Source organism: Cyprinus carpio, chromosome A6 (assembly GCF_018340385.1).
Source record: "Cyprinus carpio isolate SPL01 chromosome A6, ASM1834038v1, whole genome shotgun sequence".
Classification (NCBI taxonomy): domain Eukaryota; kingdom Metazoa; phylum Chordata; class Actinopteri; order Cypriniformes; family Cyprinidae; genus Cyprinus; species Cyprinus carpio.
Genome location: NC_056577.1, coordinates 23,003,108 through 23,023,138, shown reverse-complemented (window position 1 = coordinate 23,023,138; position 20,031 = coordinate 23,003,108). Strand labels below are relative to the sequence as shown.

Genomic DNA, 20,031 nt, shown 5'->3' with positions numbered 1-20,031 from the left:
CACATAATTGCTTTTGCAGACTCCCCTGTGGGCCTGATTCACACAGTGAAGAATATTGTTGGCGTCAAATACTGTGAGGAAATCAGAACTGTGCCAATATGACAAATATGACTTGAGTTCCTTGAGTAATGAGAGGCAATATAGCACAGCGTGGGGCTGCCACGCTTCTATTGGACTGAAAACCTCCCCAGGTTACCTAGACCAGGATCCAACCTTATTGTAATATTCCTCAGTGAAATCTATTTATATCCCACTTTACAGTAAGGCGAATCTTTCTCATGGCACAGAGAGGTAAATCCTGGCATACGGATGAGAAGTCTCTGACTCAGCAAAACCCCCACAGAATAAAAAAAAAGCACACAGAGTGATGCAAAAAAAAAAAAAAAAAAAGGAGGATGGAGGGGTGTGTTTTTACCAGATCTTTTGTAAAGCATCATCGAGCTTCAAGATCTGACATTAAGAAAGCTTTAAAGGGATAGTTCACCCAAAAATGAAAACTCTGTCATCATGAACTCACCCTCATGTTGTTCCAAACCTGCATAATTTCCTGGCCACATTTTACCATGCAGTTACAAAGAATAAATAGGGATTGGCGGTTAAAAATAAATAAATAAATATAATATATATATATAATATATATAGATTTGTATGACAAACAGATGGATATTTATGTTATTATTTGTTGATATCTCTGTCCAGTGAGCTGTTAAAAGCTGAGACCAGATTACTGAGCCAGTTGAGCTTGAGAACCAGATCAATCTGTGTCAAGAAAAAATCATTCTGATCGTTTTTGTAAACTAGATCAACTGATTCATTGAGAGGATCTGACTTTAAAGAATGATTCTTTCACAAATCAGATATCGCTACTTCTATCATAATCTTACATTCTGATCTATTCCTTGCACAAATATCCTTCTAAATAGCTGCTACAACACTGATAGAAACACAAGAACCCAAAAATTATTCAATCCTTTTGTAATTTGCATAAATATGTAACAAACTGAACAACTGAACAAAATATTTTTGTTCGGTGTTATCAAGGAAGTGACTTAGATGTGTATCTGAGCTGACAAGGTGCTATTTGGCTCCCAATGCTTTACAAATGAATAGAGGCAAAGACTGTAAAATAGGATAAATTATATCAAACATATTCATGCAAAACAACCCATATTTGCCTATACAAAGATGAAAAGGACATGAATAGTATGAGATCGTTCACCCATTTTTTTCACCATTAAAACTACATGGTGTTTCACATGACAGCTAACAGCCTTTGACAAAAGACCAAATATAAGATTTAAGCCAAACAGTATATTGCATGCTTTTCTTAGGAAGTATTTGGCATGTAAAATGTATAAAATACAAATATTAGATGAAAATGGCAATGTTGCATTGGCAAATGACAAAAGTTAAAGTTGAAGTTCTATAATTACTAAAACTTAAAAAAAAAAATTACCTAAATATAAATATTACAAAAAAAAAAGACAAAACCACATAACAAAATGACTAAAACTTAAGTGAAAAATAATACATACTGTAAAAACAAAATTATAAAATAACACTCTTCTGATATACAGTGGCACCAAAATGTATAAATGCAACTGCATTAGACTGCAAAATGCCAAACGAAGTGACATTTATATAAAGATAATGTGCATACTTCAGGGCATACTTTTTTTTTTTAAATAACATCATTTACAGTAACAATGTGCTAGAACACCTGTGTGAACGTCAAGAAAAACTGACTTCAGACATCTACTAAAAATGACCTTGAGTCCAGTTAGTCAAACAATATTACAAAAATAGCCAAGAAAAGTGCAGTTACTGAGAAAAGCCATTTATTTACAGATATCACTTGGTTTGAGCTTTTGCACCTAATGAAATAAAAACCACACACATTTATCTGTGTATACATTTTCAAGGCAAACTGTGTATTTTAAATCACAGCAATGACAATCATCACATTAATAAAACAACTGTTCCCAGGTAAAAGGCAAACTTACAAAATTAACAAACATTGACTACAACCTATCATATTTCTTCCTTGAGCTAAACACCAGAGGGATCTTTATCAGTGATTAACTCACTCTATAATTCCCTAACTTCAGTGATTTATTTTCTTTTTCCTAACAGAGACTTCACAGTGAATCATCATTTATCTTACTGATTACACCAAAAGAGGAAATTACCATGTTTTAGTGACATTTAATAAAGAATGGATTCCTTTGTGAAATCAACCTTTGTTATGTCAACCAACTTGTTTGCTACAAACCAAAAAAACACAAACTGGAGCATTTTAAAGGCTTAAGGGACACCGCTTACGTGCCTGAAATGTATTCGGTGTAAACTTGCCCCTTATCATCTGCAATCTTGACTGCCTCCCGTATTGTGCAGACTCACTCCAACCAAATTAGCCAAATCAAAGCAAGGTTAATCTAGGATTCCACATTGCTCTGTGCTAAGTGCAGTAACAGTAAGCCCTTACCCACATTGTTGGGAGAGCACAAAGTACATTTCCTTGAGGTCTGCCTGCTGCTGATATGATGAGCGCTGGTGAAGAATGCATTATGGGCTATGGTGGCAGTTCTCTGTATATCTCTTCCGTTAACCCGTGAGAGAATACTGCAGCAGCCCAAATGTTGCATTATGAGAGGCTTCCCCCAGGCATTCATTGAGTTGTCAGCAATGAACCATCAACCATCATTCAACCGCCACACATACTCGCTCACTCGATCTCGCACACAAAACGCACATGCACCTGAACCGCCTCCACTTTTCTATTCCCGGTATCTCACCTTAACCCTAATACCCTCCTCATTGTCCCAAAGTGCCCCAAAACAATTGGTGAATATCTGTCCAAGCACTTTTTAAGAGCTGGTCATTGTATTGAAACCATTTGGCGATGTTTAGACAGACTGTCAGTGCCGAGTACAGAGCTATTGTTCAGGAAACAATAAACCAGAGTAAAGACAATTTCGAAAGGCAGAGGCACGAACAAAGGATTGACAAAGGACAATTGAACACTTCTCTGTAGCCTTATCATATGAGGAAAAAAAATCAAATCTGAAGTGTTATAGTCAGCTATTTGAAAGGTCAGAGTTCTTTATATCCCGAGGTCTTAAATCACAATGGAAAAAGCTTATGAAAGCATGTTTGGGATCAAGCGTGGTGGGGCAGGCTGTACAGAGAGCATGAGGCTTCCCTGTAACCTCAATACATCTCTATATAGGGCTCACTTTAGGATCTATCTTCATCTAGTCAACGGCATTTGAAATCATGTCTGTAAAGCAATTTTAAATGCACCAAGTACTGAAAGTGTTAAAATAGTGTGATTTAAAGCTTAGACAAAGAACTGCTCATTTAAAGTTCTTTAGCTCTCATTAAAAACCTACAGTGGTGAGAGACTGTGCTGTGTACTTGCGAGTCAATCCAACATGATCGGACATAATGTGTGGTTCTAGCACATGTAGGTTTTAGAAACTGAAGCGTACATTATTGACAGTAACTAAAACAAGCATTTTTTGCTGTATCATAGTAAAATGTGATTATACAAATATATATTTATATTATAAAGGATTCATGCTGTAAAATTGTTTCTAAAGTTGTAAATTCATTTTTCTTTTAGATGATGTCAGTACATCCATATTGTATGTTGTACACTTAAATCTGAAAACTATCATTTACAACATCATTTACTCACCCTCATATCCTTCCAAACCAGCAAGACTTCCAAACACAAATTCTGTTATTTTAAATGAAATCCGAGAGGTTTCTGTCTATTCATTGAAAGTCCATGTAATCAAATCTTAAAAGATCCAAAGAGTTTATAAAGGCATGTAAAGGCATTGTAGAGTGTTTAAGCCAAGACTCTAAAAAATGTACTGTATTAATTTGAATAAATTTTCTGTATTTATTTTTACACGTGTTTTATCTGTATTTTGATTTTTTTCCTTGATTGTGTCTGTAAAATTAATGCATAATGTCCTGGTAATGAGCTGCCAGTACTTTTTGTTGTTGTTGTTGTTGTTGTTATTTTACATATTTTTTCAATAGATATGATTGCTTTATATGATGAACAGATTTCATTTTGGCTTTTTTATTCCATGTTTACCATATGTCATTTAGAAACCGATATGGTTTTATTAAAAATATCTTAATTTGTGTTTCAAAGATTAACCAAAGTCTTATGGGTTTCGAGCTACATGAGGGTGAGTAAATGAGTTTTTTATTATTATTTATATATATTTTTTTGGGGTGCTCTCTTTGAGCATATTAATGCGATCAAGCTGCTGAGTCAAATACCATTTACAACAAATGCTACTTGGGGACCAAACCTTTGAGTCAGATTGAAATCTGTTCATCATTACAAGTCAGAGGTCTTAAATGCATAATGTCTTTAAAAGGTCTTTAAGAGTAATTACCCAATTTATATTGATGAAAAATCTATATTCTAAGCAATAAGGAGAGCCACAGAAGTCAAAGGTCTGATGACACACACACACAAGAAATGTATGAGGCCAACTTCACTTAAGAGTGTTTCAGCAATTAAATCTAGTGGCGCTAGGTTGCAGGTTCAGCCTCCTTCAGGGTCATTCAAGAACTACTGGAAATCACAGTCCAGGAGCTACTGTCATTACAGCTCTGATGATTACCATAGTGCTGCCATATGTGCACCAAATACAGTTATATGTGATGGAACTGTATGTAATAATGAATTCAGTCTGAGCATATTGGCTTGTCCAGAGAGCGAGAGAGAGAGAGAGATTATACAGTGTGTGTGTGTATGTGTGTATATATATATATATATATATATATATATATATATATATATATATAATATATATATATATATATATATATATATATATATATATATATGTATAATGTCAGCATGTGAATCATTGACAGTATCACAGCGAATATTTAAAAATTGTACATCTAAATCTTTTCAGTACATCACCAAATTCAGTGGCAGAGGCAGCAGTATCTTAAAAAAGTTTCTATTTTCACTGGCTCTTACTCATTGTCATCCTCTCTGCCCATACAGAAGTAAATTAGCATGAAGAAGAATAGTTCAGACAAATGGTTTTCAGTCATATCTGGGCCAGACTGAATCCGCTGACCATAAGTAAAAGTTCGCCATATGCAGGACAGTTGTCTAAGGACTTTTTATTTAAATTACTGATGCACTTATCGTCTGGTTTTAAGTGTTTTTATAATTTGAAGTATCCTACCTTTGGTGAGTAGTGGTTTCATGACGCTTCAAAGTCTTTTGATCAGAATCTCATAAAGCAATTCAATCACAAAATACACTGGAGAAATAAATAAATATGGCAGTCCAAAGATAAGTGAAGCTGACTTCAATAAAAATTCACAAGCACTCAAAAATACTGCTGTGCACTGAATTTTCAATTTGCTTTGAAAATGTGCCAATTTTTTTTTTTTTTTTGCTTTAACAGCTGAATATAAACTATGAAAAGTAAGATGAGGTTGATGTATCCTCACATGTTGTTAACCCAGCTGCAGAGTGATGACTTAAACTAAGAATTATTTCTGAGAACAACAGAAAATTGAAGCAATAATTGATTAAAAGCCTGTTCCTAAACTCAATTCATATAGAGGTTTTAAAAAAGAAACTTGTTAGTTCATCACCATAATCTTCTGAGCCTCTAAACTCCAACATGAACAACAAACTCCTGAACAACTTGGACAGTCTCTCTAACTTATTGTAATGTATTTTAACTGATTTAAACTCACCTGATGGGGAGATGTGTCTCCAAGAGATTTTGGGCTCTGGTTTCCCACTGGCTGAGCAGATGAGTGAAACATTGCTGCCTTCGTTTACCGTAATGTCCGATGAAATGTCATAGATTTTTGGAGGAACTGTGAAACAAAACAAACCATTAGATACACAAACATGCAAATGAGCTCAATGCCAAAAGCTTGGATCTAGAAAGTCAAGTATGTGAACAACAACAACACCCATACAGTTTCAGCTCTACCCGATGCAAAAGTCATTTTCATTGTTACAGCAGGACAGAATCCCACAAAAATATTTCATTTGTCTTTAGAATGATGCTCTAAGAATGTGTGCCAATTTAATGGAAATCTGTCATTTTATTAAGGAATTACAGCCATTTACATAAGACCACACCTGATGTACCTATGACCGCCATTTAAATTGAAATATCAACATGTTTTGGATAATTATTGACATTGTGGAGTCCAGAAAATCGTATTCTACTGGTTTCATTCTGACAGGATGAAAATCCTACGATTAGCCTAGTTTACAACTGTAATTATAAAGTCTAAGTGTAATATGATTTAATAAATGATAATATGGGTATGCATAGTCCATAAGCCAAGGAGTCTGATGATGTAAAATGTTTCATGAAGTACAACCAAAAACTATAACAACATCATAATGGCATTTCTACTATCTACCATTGTTCGGTATTTATTTTCCATAATATAATAATGCTGACAAAAATAATATGATTCCCAGAATTTCCTGCTTGGACCTCTAAAAAATATAAGAAGGAAGAAATTAATTGGTATTGTCAAACTTTTTTGTAATGAAACACCTGGAATTTGGAATGCTTCATGGAACTTTAGTTAACATTTTGGTGATAAAACTACAGTATTTTTCTGGTAGATATATAGAAGGCAACTAGCTACTTTTGCATGATATTATGTGTCATAGTGCACTCACATTCAACTACAAACTAAAATAAAAAAACCTAGATGTAAATCTGTCTTTATCCCACCTTTCATCACACAGGCCTTCTACTCTTTCTCAAAACCACCACTGTCAGTTGTCAAGGGGTTTATGAATAAATGTCTGACCTCCTGGTTTTGCTTTCCTATGAAAAAAAAAGGCAATAGATTGTCAAGAGTCTGCAAAATCAGCTATTCCCTTTGTTCATTTTTGAGGTCCGGCTGTGATTCTGTGCCCGGTTGTTTGAAGTGCATTGCATTTAACTAGACTGGTTCTGATTCTTTGACTCCCTGCTCCCAATATAATATTATAAACACCAAGCATTTCCTGAAGATCGATGTATAATGACCAAACTTTCTCAAGAGCTAAATGACTGGCAACATGGGCACTATCTTCTCTAATACATTAAAAGCTGTTGCCCCCAACAAATTCAAAAAAATGTTATAGAAAAACATGCTGTGCCATGATATAACAGTAATACCCATTCTCTCAAGAAAGAAACTCGTAGTCTTGAGCACAAATGGAGAAAAAACTAACTTGGAAGTTTTTAGAATTGCGTGGAAAATCAGCATATCCAGCTATAGACAGGCTTTAAAAACTATTAAGCTGTGTTCGACACCATAGATCACGACATACTCATAGATCGATTACAAAACTATTCAGGTATTCAAGGGCAGGCTTTAAGATGGTTTGATCCTACCTGTCCGATCGCTACCATTTTGTTTATTTAAATGGGGAGTCATCTCATTTATCACCAGTAAAATATGGAGTGCCACAAGGATCTGTCCTAGGTCCTCCGCTATTTTCAATATACATGTTGCACCTTGGTAATATTATAAGAAAATACGGGATTAGTTTCCACTGTTGTGCTGATGATACTCAACTATATATCTCAACAAGACCAGATGAAATTTCTAAATTATCTAAGCTAACAGAGTGTGTTAAAAATGTAAAAGATTGGATGAACAATAATTTTATTCTATGAAATTTGGATAAGAAAGAGATATTACTTATAGGACCAAAAAACAGTACACAGAATCTCTTGGATTACAATTTGCAACTATACGGATGTACTGTTACTTCCTCTACAGTCAAAAATCTGTGTGTTATATTAGACAGCAACTTGTCTTTTGAAAATCATATTTCCCATGTTACAAAAACAGCATTCTTCCATCTTAAAAACATTTCCAAGCTACGAAACATGTTATCTGTTTCTGATGCAGAAAAGCTAGTTCTGTATCAGTTACAAAATATTATTACTTACTTATAAGGCCCTTAATGGCTTAGCTCCTGTGTACCTAACTAGTCTTCTACCACTCTACAATCCATCATGCTCCCTAAGGTCCCAAAACACTTTTTGTAGTACCTAGGACAGCAAAGTCCACTAAAGGAGGTAGAGCTTTTTCGCATTTGGCACCGAAACTCTGGAATAGCCTCCCTGATGATGTTCAGGGTTCAGACACACTTTCTCTGTTTAAATCTAGATTAAAAACACACCCCTTTGGCCAAGCATTCAAATAATGCATCTCAAAATTTAAGACTGCAGTTACAGTATATCTGATCAAATGTGCATTATTATTCTTTAGCTTGGGTTAAACTAATTAATTTTACTTGGTTGGAACAGCAGCTACGCTAATTATGTCTCTATTTGTTTCTCTGTTTTGCCACAGGATTTATACAAGCTCCAGTCTGGATCCAGAACACCTGAAAGAGATGATGCCAACCCCTCAGAGGACCTCAGATGATGCTAACCCTGAAACAACATACAGAACTACCAAATTTTGCTATAAGTTTGATTGCATCATATAATAATGGCTGTTAATAGTGTTCATTGTCTGTTTGATTACATCTTTAATTGATTTTTCTGTACATTTCTGCCATATGCACATAAATTTATATATGTTCTTCTCAAACATTAAATGGAATTGTAATTAACATTTATTTTATTGAAATGTCAATTAATAGTTCTCCTGACAGGCAGGCCCCCCTTTGCATCCATGCATAACCAGAAACAATATATATAATCATAAATGATTGCTATTATAGAATAAGAAATACTCATCTGGGGAAAATCAATTAGAAGAAAACAAGACACTGACAAAAACAAAATAAAATCCTTTGAAGCATACTGAAGAGAGCTTTCAAGTTTTCAAAGAAATGGCGCTATTTCTTATTTCCAAGCAAAAGGACACCAAATATTCAGGCATTTGCATGAAACAGCAACATTATTTACTCCTACACTATTTGATCTCCAGTTTAGGTATTTCTTATCTTGCTTTTTGTAATCTGCTGGCACGAAATGGTTGAGTTGAAATTCTAATGAACCCTTTCATTGTTTGAAAGCACTGCTCTGACTGTCACGCTCTCCACTGCAGGTTTACTTGAACTTCCTCCCACTGTTGACAAATGTCCACAATCACCGATAGCACAAATGGAAAATGTTGCATTCGTCTACTGATCATATCTGCCTTCAACAGGATCAAGACCCTATTAATCAACACCTGAGGAGTCAGGTAGCGGCCTTTTAAATGAGATGTGGGGCCTTTAAACATGTTTGAGGAAACATCAGTTTCATCTTCTTGCCATATATTCTAGAACTTTCTCGGTAAATGCTCACCTTGAGATTTGAAGTCTTTTATGAATTTTTTATTTTTTTTTTCAAACACTTCTTTACTTCTACAATGCAATAATGGCAAAATTGTGTCGAAACAACTGAGCTTTTTGAGCTTATAAGTTGGCAGGAAAAAAAGTCCAGAGGATTTGGTGCATTGAAGGAATATCTCTCATTACAGCCTGACACAGTTTTGACTTTCATTACTGGTCTTGTGTGTACCACCTGTGAATACAGAGTATATTATCAGATGAAATGAAACCCTCTCTGTATTTTCAAGTAGCTGAAAAGCAGAGAGTACCGGTATGCCTAGACACTCCATTGAACACTGCAGCATAAACAGATGCAAAGGTCAACAACCTATCCCGGCATGCTCTTTTAACTACCACTAAGTTCATAATGAAAGCATGTGTTGTTTAATCTCAAGCTCAGGGTCTGACCGCAATTTACTTCTATGAATACTTTCTGATCATCAACCTCAATGCTTTTGGCCATAGTTATTTTTAACCTGTTTATTTCCACTCAGCCTGTTCAATCGGTAGGGTAATGATGACAAAGAAAAACAAGACAACGCTAAAGCCCTTCCCCAAGGCCCTATTCAAGACAACCTGATGCTTTGTTTTTAGTTTAATTCATTAACTGCTGCACCATTGTCATGTTTGCCCATTCCACTCTAATTCTCCCTCCTCTCCTCGGCGGGAGGCACTGAGATGGAGCTGCCACAACTGACGGGGGAGGCATTATCAGTCTCTCAGCCCCAGAGTGAAAAAATAATATGCCTCTAATGACGCCACCTTGAATTACTGAAACGCTTACAGCTATTAAAATGCTGAGTTTCCTCTGAATAAAGTGGAGTACATGGCTTGCCTTTCTATAAATTCTGACAGGTTCTCCAGGGCTGACTGCTGCCACCCAATTCCAAGACCCCATTGCTTCACACCTACTGCCAGCCCACATTCCAATTACAGAGCTGAGGGAAAAGTGGGCTCCTGTCATAATGCAGACTAGCACAGGCAAAGAGCCGAGGAGAGACAGGCAAAGAAATCAGATGTACTTTTATCTATTTGTTGTCTTCCGGCTGAAAAGGAATGAACAAAAAAAAAAAAAAGTTAAGGCTGATGTACAATAAATGGACTTGTAGGTTACAGAATTGTATATATATATTTGTAGCATAAATGAGGAGAATTTTGATTATATATGAGCCCTCTACATGGTAAATTACCAGTGGAATAAGCAGTACTATAAAATATGCACTCTATTGCACAGCTGAGCCCTTCATTAACCTTTAAAGGGGTCCTATTATGCTCTTTTACAAAGTCTTGATTTTGTTTTGGGGGGTGTACTAGAACAGGCTCTCATAATAGGTTCTTCGAAAAACACATTATTTTTCACATATTTTACATTATTACGACGCCTTTCTCCCCAGTCTGGCAAGAACGGCTTGAATAGTTCCTGTATCAAATCAAATGAAGGCCTGCCTTCTGAAATACAAAATGTGCTGTGATTGGTTAGCTGGCCAGTGTGTGTTGTGATTGGCAGCACTCGGCGCCTGGTCAGAAATGTCAGAAATGTCATGCCCCTTACCATAGCCGTCGCTGTGAGCTTCAGTGTTAATATTGTGTCAAAATTAAATCAATTTGAGCGTGATTTTAAACCCGGAGGATTGTAACCGCACTAAGTTTGTCTGCCTTGGGAAAACTAGAGTGTCTCCAACGAAACACAAACAACACTCACTTCCCACTCTAATACATCACTGATATCACAAATCCCAGAAAATAAACAGATTCGTGCAGCTCTTAAAGTGGAAAATATGTGTTGTAGACCAAATGAGTCATTCGTTGTAGTTTTTGAAAAGTGATTTCTGTTAAACAAAATATCTCCTTTTGAAGTGGACTTTGAACTTTGTAACTTTGCAAATCTTTTTTTATTCTCAAACAGCAACATTACAGACTAACTAAAGTTGAAAAAGTGAAAAAATCTTATAGGACCCCTTTTATATCTGTTGCATGCCATGTCAAAAACACAGAGACCATTGTAAATAAATGTTCCCTGTCCTTTCCACAAGAACTGCTGACTTGTATTTAAATAACAGAGTAAAACATTACTAAACTGTAAAAAATGATTGTGATTTTAATAGTAAAAGGCTACAGTAAAAACCTGTTAATTGGTAAACAATAAGTTTCCACACTACAAACAGTGAATAACTATGATTACATTTAATGTAATTTTACAGTAAAATACTGGAATTTTTTTTTTTTTTTTGAAGTGTAAAATAACAAGTCATTGTATAATCTACAGTGAAAAACCTTAAATTGACATTTCCGGAATTCCCTGCATGACACTTTTTCATATCAGTTCTGTGGCCTAATGGTTAGAGAGTCGGACTCCCAATCGAAGGGTTGTGAGTTCGAGTCTCGGGCCGGCAGGAATTGTGGGTGGGGGGAGTGAATGTACAGCGCTCTCTCCACCCTCAATACCATGACTTAGGTGCCCTTGAGCAAGGCACTGAACCCCCAACTGCTCCCCGGGCGCCGCAGCATATGGCTGCCCACTGCTCCGGGTGTGTGTTCACAGTGTGTGTGTGTGTGTTCACTGCTCTGTGTGTGTGCACTTCGGATGGGTTAAATGCAGAGCACAAATTCTGAGTATGGGTCACCATACTTGGCTGAATGTCACGTCACTTTGTCTCTAGTCGTGTCTAGCCTGGTCTAGCCTACATTAAGGTTCCTCTTCAGGAACTCGAGCTGCGTCGGTGACGCTTTGGGGAACGCCTCTAGCGTGACGTCTCTGAATCACGTGTGTAATCAGTCCAATGGATGGGCGAGACGTCATAGGCGGGTGACGTCATAGACCAGGAAGCATAAAAGCACGAGCGGCGAAGCCGGTATCCAGCCTTCTGTCTTCAGCAAGCGCTCTGTGTGTGTGTCAGTTGCTATCGGTTTGTGAGTCTTATTTAGTGTTTTTTGTCCACTGATAAGCTCCATTTGTCAAAGACTTCAATCAAGAGAAGTCTTGGGCGAGAGCAGGCAGCGTTCAGGCTGTGTGTTTTCCCTGCCCGCAAAGAAAAAGGGTAGGGACACACGCAGTTTGTGTGTTGTCTGCTTGAGAGTGAAGCGCGCAGAATCAGCTGGGAGCCTTCACTGGCGTTGCTGATGCGAGCATTTTGCTTCACTCTCAGAAGGCTCTTTTTGAGAGGGAGCCTTCACTGGCGTTTCTCGCAGTGCCAGCCCCGCTTTCGCCGAGGCGGAGCGGTGGTTGCGCTCGCGGGTTTCGCTTTCGGATCCGCTGGAAGGAATGTAGACGGGCAAGTCCCTATCTTCTTCCTTAACCACCGGATCCCGCGCTCGCTCTCGGGGTTTCGGAAGCCCGCGTTTGCGGTACTTTCTCCCCGGTGAGAGGCGGCGCGACGCTCTTCCTGTCTTTCTCTGAGGAGATTGATGTGAAAGGCGTCGATGAGCTCGCCAGTTGCACAAGCATCAGTTACACAAGCAAGCATATTATTCTAAAAAAAAGACTATGACAATTAGATGTACAGGGGCCCCTGGATTGTAATTTCTCGAGTGAGAACACGGTTTACCTCTCTTCCTCTAAAAGTCTCAGGGCCCGGTGCTGGGAGCTCCTTGTCGCCACGTAACGCTAGCGATGGACGCGTCCCTCACCGGCTGGGGTGCGGTCATGAGTTGCCACCCTGCCCGCGGTCTGTGGAGTGGTCGCCATCTGACATGGCATATAAACTGCCTGGAGATGCTGGCCGTGCTTCGAGCTCCTGGACCTGAGAGATCATCATGTGTTGGTGCGCACCGACAACACAGCGGTGGTCTCTTACATCAACCACCAAGGAGGTCTGCGCTCACACCGTTTGTACAAACTAGTGTACCAGATCCTTGTGTGGTCCCAGGACGAAACTCCTCTTGCTGAGAGCAGTCCACATTCCTGGGCATCTAACTTAGGAACAGACATCCTGTCGAGGCAGGGGCTGAGGCCCGGGGAATGACGGCTTCACACTGAGGTGATGAAGCACAGTAGTTGGCCAGACTCGGGTGGATCTGTTTGCAACTCGAGAGACATTGCACTGTCCCCTCTGGCTTCCTCTGACTCATCCAGCTCCACTGGGGCTGGACGTCATGGTACAGATGTGGCCGAGGGTTTATCTGTACGTTTTCCCCCGATTGCTCTGCTCCTGGAGTTCTGGAGAGAGTGCGCTGGGACGGAGTCCGGCTGCTGTTAGTAGCCCCGTTCTGGCCGGGCCGGGTATGGCCTGATTTCTCTTTTTGACGGCACTCCATGGGAGGTTCCCGTCAGGAAAGATCTCCTCTCGCAGGCGGAGGGTGCACCCCCGCATGGAGCTTAGAGGTTGGAGGTGTGGTCTCTGAGGAGGCACAACTCTTAGCTTCCGGTCTCTCAACCGAGGTTGTTGAGACTGTTCTCCAATCCAGAGCTCCCTCAATGAGGAAACTGTATGTCTTGAAGTGGAAGTTTTCACTTCTTGGTGCGGAGACCGCCAGCTCGACCCAGTTAACTGCCCGGTTGGTACAGTGCTGGAGTTCCTGCAGGCCCTTCTCTCCGCAGGGTTGACCCACTCCACCCTGAAGGTCTACGTTGCGGCCATTGCGACCTACCGCGCCCCTCTCGGTGGCCAGTCAGGGGGCAGAACACCCTCTGGTTTACACGTTTCCTCTCTGCGGTGCGCTGAGGCTAAGGCCTCCGGCCAGAAGAAGCTTATGCTAAGCGGTGGATTAGGATGCTATCCTGAAGCCTCGAGTCCTCTGATCTCCCCTCTCTTGGGGGTCAAGTCTCACTCCTCTGAAGTTTGGCCATTGGACGGGTTGTCCCGATTACTGTCAGGGTCCTGACTCCTTCTCTTGCTTTAGCTGTGCAGTTTCCCACACTAGGCAGAGATTTGTAAGTCTGGCGGCGTGGGCATTCTCGTTCCCCAAAGCGTCCTGAAGAGGAACGTCTAAGGTTACGTATGTAACCCTGGTTCCTCGAAGGAACGAGACACTGCGTCGCAGTGCCACACTTCCGGCATCTCTGGCCGGCGCTTGCTTCATCCTTGAGGCTGGATACCGGCTTCGCCGCTCGTGCTTTTATGCTTCCTGGTCTATGACGTCACCTGCCTATGACGTCTCGCCCATCCATTGAACTGATTACACACGTGATTCAGAGACGTCACGCTAGAGGCGTTCCCCAAAGCGTCACCGACGCAGCGTCTCGTTCCTTCGAGGAACCAGGGTTACATACGTAACCTTAGACGTTTTATCTTACATCTAGTGTTGTTAAATTAATGTTTATTGCATTATTTCAGTATCATGTGTTACCATGATGGTGTTTAGTGTTTGTGTGAATGACACTGTGCACATTCTATATAGATTTCCCTCCTCAGCTTGTAGAAAAGCTGTTTGTGATGAGCTTTCATCATGTGACTTTCTCATCATCACCAGTGTTTGGTGGTTGTCAGTGTATTTCAATGGTACAAAACTGAAATTTGTACTTCAATAGGTTGGTATTTTATATCAGTTAATAAAATACAGTATTTAAAAGTGAATTTAAGTTAAGTCTGTAAAACCTAAAATGTTGATAACATATTTTTACAGTACATTTTTAGAAACCACATACGGTAGCTGTCAGTATTTTACTGTAAATGTTACAGATTTTTTTTTTTTTTTTACAGTGATACTGTTGAAATCAGCAAAGTTTATGAGTTTTCACACTAGAGCTTTTAGTTCATTTTTTCATTTTTTGTGAACTTGGCCATACTAGAGTCTGCCTGAAGGAGGGATGGTTCATTTGGACTACAGCCCGATATGTAGTTGGTTTGAATGCAATTGGATCTAATTTGTGGAAGTGGACCAATGTTGATGACATATAAATGTCTATTATACAATAATGTATTTCTAATTGCAACTATTCTCCACAGAAATTGTGTTTAGCAACTCACATTTTACATTTTTCCTACAAATCAGACACATAAATGCTGTTCTGTGCGTTTTTTGTTATGGTACTAAAACCAAAGGGAGTAAAAAAGTGAATGTTTCCATTTCTTTTGCCTTCTCTAGAGATACTGTATTATTTAGCTATAATTGTGAACAGGTACTGTAGTACTCATTCTAGCACTGATATTGATGATGCAAATCTACTGCGGTTTGGAGTTAAATAATACAACGTAAAACAGTCAGGGGAGGAATCGAAAAACAGATACAGAACAAAAAATAAAATTAGCTCATGCGTGTAAAGCCTTCAGTCAAAACATACCATGATTTCAGTTAGGAAGTGGTTAGGAAGGATTTTAAAATCATTAAACAAAGTTCGAACTGAAAGAGACACTAAGGGTAAATAACAACTTTGAACATAATAATAAACTCTTGTGTGTCCTGAACAACCCTTGTGAGTCACAATGCAGCTCTGTTCCAAAAGCTAGTGAGCTGCCAACATAGAAATCACAGGCACAAACCCAATGCTATGGCTGTTTGAAAAGGTAGGAAGCACAATTATGCTGCCTTCTAATATTTTTCTAAACCAAAAGAAAGAGAAAATCAAATAAAAAAAAAAAACATGTTGCATGCATTTGCTTCAAATTTACTCACCCTCAGGCCATCCAAGATGTAGATGAGTTTGTTTCTTCATCGAAACAGATATGGAGAAATTCATCATTACATCTATTGCTCACCAGTGGATCCTCAGGAGTGAATGAGTGCGGTCAAAATGAATTTACGTTCACACTAGTGCATTTTCTTTCTAAAAACACATAACTTTTGCTACGGTTACACCTGTTGTTTAAACTAGTCTTTCGAAAATGCAGCAGACCGCGTTTTAAATGCAAGTGTAGACGAGGATCAATTTCATTTTAAAAAGCTGTTTTAAAATGAAAATGCATTAGTGTAAAAAGGGCCTGAGAGTACAAACAGCTGATAAAAATATTGCTATATTTGTGATAAAGTCCATCCCCTGTTGTCCTTTCACATCAAAATTCACCAACATATTTGTTAATAGAGGACTCATATTTCATCAACAGTACAAAGTTAAAAATGCTAAATGATGGATTTGTTTATTACAAATATATAGCTTTTCACGTTAATTGATGGACTTCACTTTTGGATTTTTGGATCAGTTGTTGGAACGCTTATTCTGATTAAATTTCTCCAAATCTGTTCCAATGAAGAAACATATTCATCTCAGATGGCCTGAGGGTGACCACATTTTATTCAATTTTTTGGGTGAAGTATTTCTTTAACAGACAGCTTAACATGCTTTAAAACAAAGTGTATGCTGGGAATACTCCTTATGATTCATCCATGCACACCATTACAAGGGAATACTGAATATTTTGATCCAGCGACTATACTGGGATACAAATATGCACATACATTTTAAATATACTTATGTGGTTGGAAGTGGAAATATGCTACACTTGCAAAACTGCCAGATTCCACCTTCATTCATAGTGGTTCCCAATTCCCCATAAAACCTGAAGGCTGCTAAAACCAACCAACTTAGATCCCTAATTAGGTGTCATAGACAGAAACAAAACACAAACCCTGACAGGCTGCGCTACCCACTGGGATTTCTTCAGTTGGTAATGCCACGGAACGTGAGACAGTGAGAATGTGCACGACCCAGTACATGAGCTCTCTTGGTACAACGTGTCCATTTGAAGAGTTAATTAAAAACATAGCACTTTGAATTAGTGCACGATTAAAAGAAATAACATTTCTAATATTCTGGTGCTGTTTGTGAATATCGGGTTCATCATTTATCCATCTCTTATCTCAGATATTAATACAGTATAAAAGGAAGACAAGAAACATTCTGCCATTGACACGTTGCTTTGTTCTCCAGCACACTGTATTAGTTCGATCTATAAGTAGGAGTGCTTACAGTATGAACAGAGATATCACTGAGGGGAATATTAGGCATTCATGAAAGGATCAACTTCCACATTTAAAGACTTTGCAGAGTTGCTGTGAGGTGCAGACTCACTAGTACAGAATCTAAAATGAGGCTTAATATTTTATGACATTTTAGATGAAGTTCAAAACATCTTAACCTAGCTTAATGATGTTTCACTAAAAAAAACATCAGATGGCCGGATTAGGGAACTTTAAACTAGTGATACTGGTATTGTTTTTTCTTGATATACACATATGTATGTGTGTATGTACTGTATATGTACAGTATATTAATGTTTACTGTCACTTTTTCAATATTATATATATGACCCTAACACAGTATAATCAGTATTAATACTTATTAGTTAATATTTATTAATTAAATAAAATAACTACATATTGATTCAACTGATCAAAAGTGACAGTAAAGATATTTGTTACACTGTTACAATTTTTTTTTTCTTTGCCATCATAGGAATAAATTGCATTTTTAAATATATTCAAATATGTGTGTGTGTGTGTGTGTATATATATATATATATATATATATATATATGTGTGTGTGTGTGTGTGTGTGTGTGTGTGTGTGTGCGTAAAGAAACGAATGTCTAACAATACTAAATTATAAAAGAAGGAAAACAGTACAGAAGTAGATCAGAAAAATATAAAAAATAATAACTTTGTTTACTGGGCTAGTAGCAAAATTAACAATAATTCCAAATAAAAATCTTCAGTCCAACAGTTATTTAAGTGAAAGTGACGTGTGACCAAGTATGGTGTCCCACACTTGTTATTTGTGCTCTACATTTAACCCATCCAAGTGCACACACATACAGCAGTGAGTAGCGAACACACACATACACGCCATGAACACACACTCTGAGCAGTGGGCAGTCATTTTTGCTTTCTCAACCGTCTAACAACAGACATTTTGGGGCCTTGCTCAAGGGTCTCACCTCAGTCGTGGTATTGAGAGTGAAAGAGAGTGCTGTTCATTCACTCTCACTACATACAGTACAATCCCTGCCAGTACCGAGACTCAAAGCCGCGACCTTCGGGTTACAAGTCCGACTCTCTAACCATTAGGCCACGACTATTAAGCACAATAAATCCAGGTTAAAGTCACTTGTGTAGCTGAACATGACACACCAGTTCAACTATGTGAAACAAAGAATAGACCCTTTTTGTGTCGACGTCACAATTACGTGACAGCAAAAGCTGGAGGCAAAACAAAGGAATAACTGGAGGCGGCCAATACAAACCAGCACAGAGTCGGCTACATAAGGAGCTTAAAATGTCATCTTTGAGTGTCAGAATGATGTAGTACAGGCTCAAATTTGAAATTTTATTGCATACCTGCTGCCATTGCGAGACAAAAAACCAATGACACCTGTAATAAAATGAGAGGACTGGATAGAAAATATCATCAAAAATGCTCATGTTTGCAGCGCACACTTAATATCAGTTAAGGTTAAATAAACTATTGTCTTTTATGGATTATGGTTTGGTTACAAGTCTAAAGATTTCTAAAGATTTTGTAGCGAGAGGGAACAGTAAAGGCCAATGTTATGTGTCAGGTGTGTGTTCAAGTGCATATGCTTCCAACTGCCACTGTTAGTACATAGTTATAAGCATCTAAAGATTTATATGCCCTCAATTTCTATTTACTATGCATGCTCGATTTCTGGTAGGTGTGTCAGGCCTCTCCAGTCAGATCCTCCATCCATTGAGTGAGTGTGTAAGAGTCGGCCAATCTGGTTCCTTCCATTAAAGTTAACTTTTTTAAATAACAATCGCGGTCCCGGACAGTGAGTGACATTACATATTCAGATTCAGTTCAAATGTAGAGCTATCACATGATAATCACTATTTCACAATTTAACTTCTTCCACAGAAATAATTTGCTTCAAAAGATGCCTCAACAGAAAAGTATTTTTAGTTTTTTCAGTTTCATTGTTGCCGCAATATCGGAATATGCGCAGTGCCAAGCTGCCTTATTTCTTTGGTTCATCTTCCACAATAAACAAAATGGTGGTTGCTGATGACAAACAGACCATGACTCTTAATATTTAGCTAAGTTAAATATAGAGGCCTAAGAGCAGAACAGCAATACATTTGATCTGTCATTCACTAACTGAGCACATCTATAAAAGAATAATGTGGTGGTCTCAAACTGCTCTATTTGATGGTGACTCACCGAGGACTATGACAAATGGTATTGTCTGGTAAACAAGGCTAAGATTTAAGCGGTGGAGAAAATGTGTGTGGGCCATCCTCATTCGATCCCTACAAAACAAACAAGCACACTCATTCTCTGATGATGCCCAGTATTGACCCGTCGGCTAAAAAGAATGACCTAGCAAAACTGTTTCGTCCACACAATGGTTCAGGATACATCAAGAGAGCTCGAAGAGACCGCAAGTACAGTTTGTTCAAATTTCATAAAGGACAAATATGACGTTTTAATCGTATTACATATGATTTGGTGTTCAAGGATTTGTGGCACTGTAAGAGTCAATCTAGTAATTTCATTTCTGATACAATTCTGCAGGAGATTAAGTTTACCACTCACTGATTCCTATTACAAGACTGCTGTTCATCATGTGTTTCCTGTCGCTTTTGTTCTCTCTCTTAAGTTGTTGTCATTACCCCAACCAGGCGTGTATATTTTCTTACCAGTGCTTATTAATTATCCCAGATCATGTAGAGATACATGCAAGTAATGGATTCTATTAAGGACAAAAGATCCATCATGATCATGAAACAGCCTTTGGCTAAGAGTGAAAAAGGAGGACATTAATTTTGTTGATTATAAT

The 20,031-nt window shown here is 38.3% G+C and overlaps 1 protein-coding gene across 3 annotated transcripts in view; it reads right to left on the bottom strand.

Moving 5' to 3' along the window:
• The window catches only part of LOC109053267 (neuronal growth regulator 1-like), a 106,157-nt gene that overhangs the window by 66,387 nt on the left and 19,739 nt on the right, over nt 1-20,031 (bottom strand). For all 3 annotated transcript variants that reach the window (XM_042758486.1, XM_042758489.1, XM_042758487.1), the window contains exon 3: nt 5,758-5,883. In XM_042758486.1, coding sequence (XP_042614420.1) covers nt 5,758-5,883 — 126 coding nt within the window. The remainder of the gene's footprint in view (nt 1-5,757; nt 5,884-20,031) is intronic.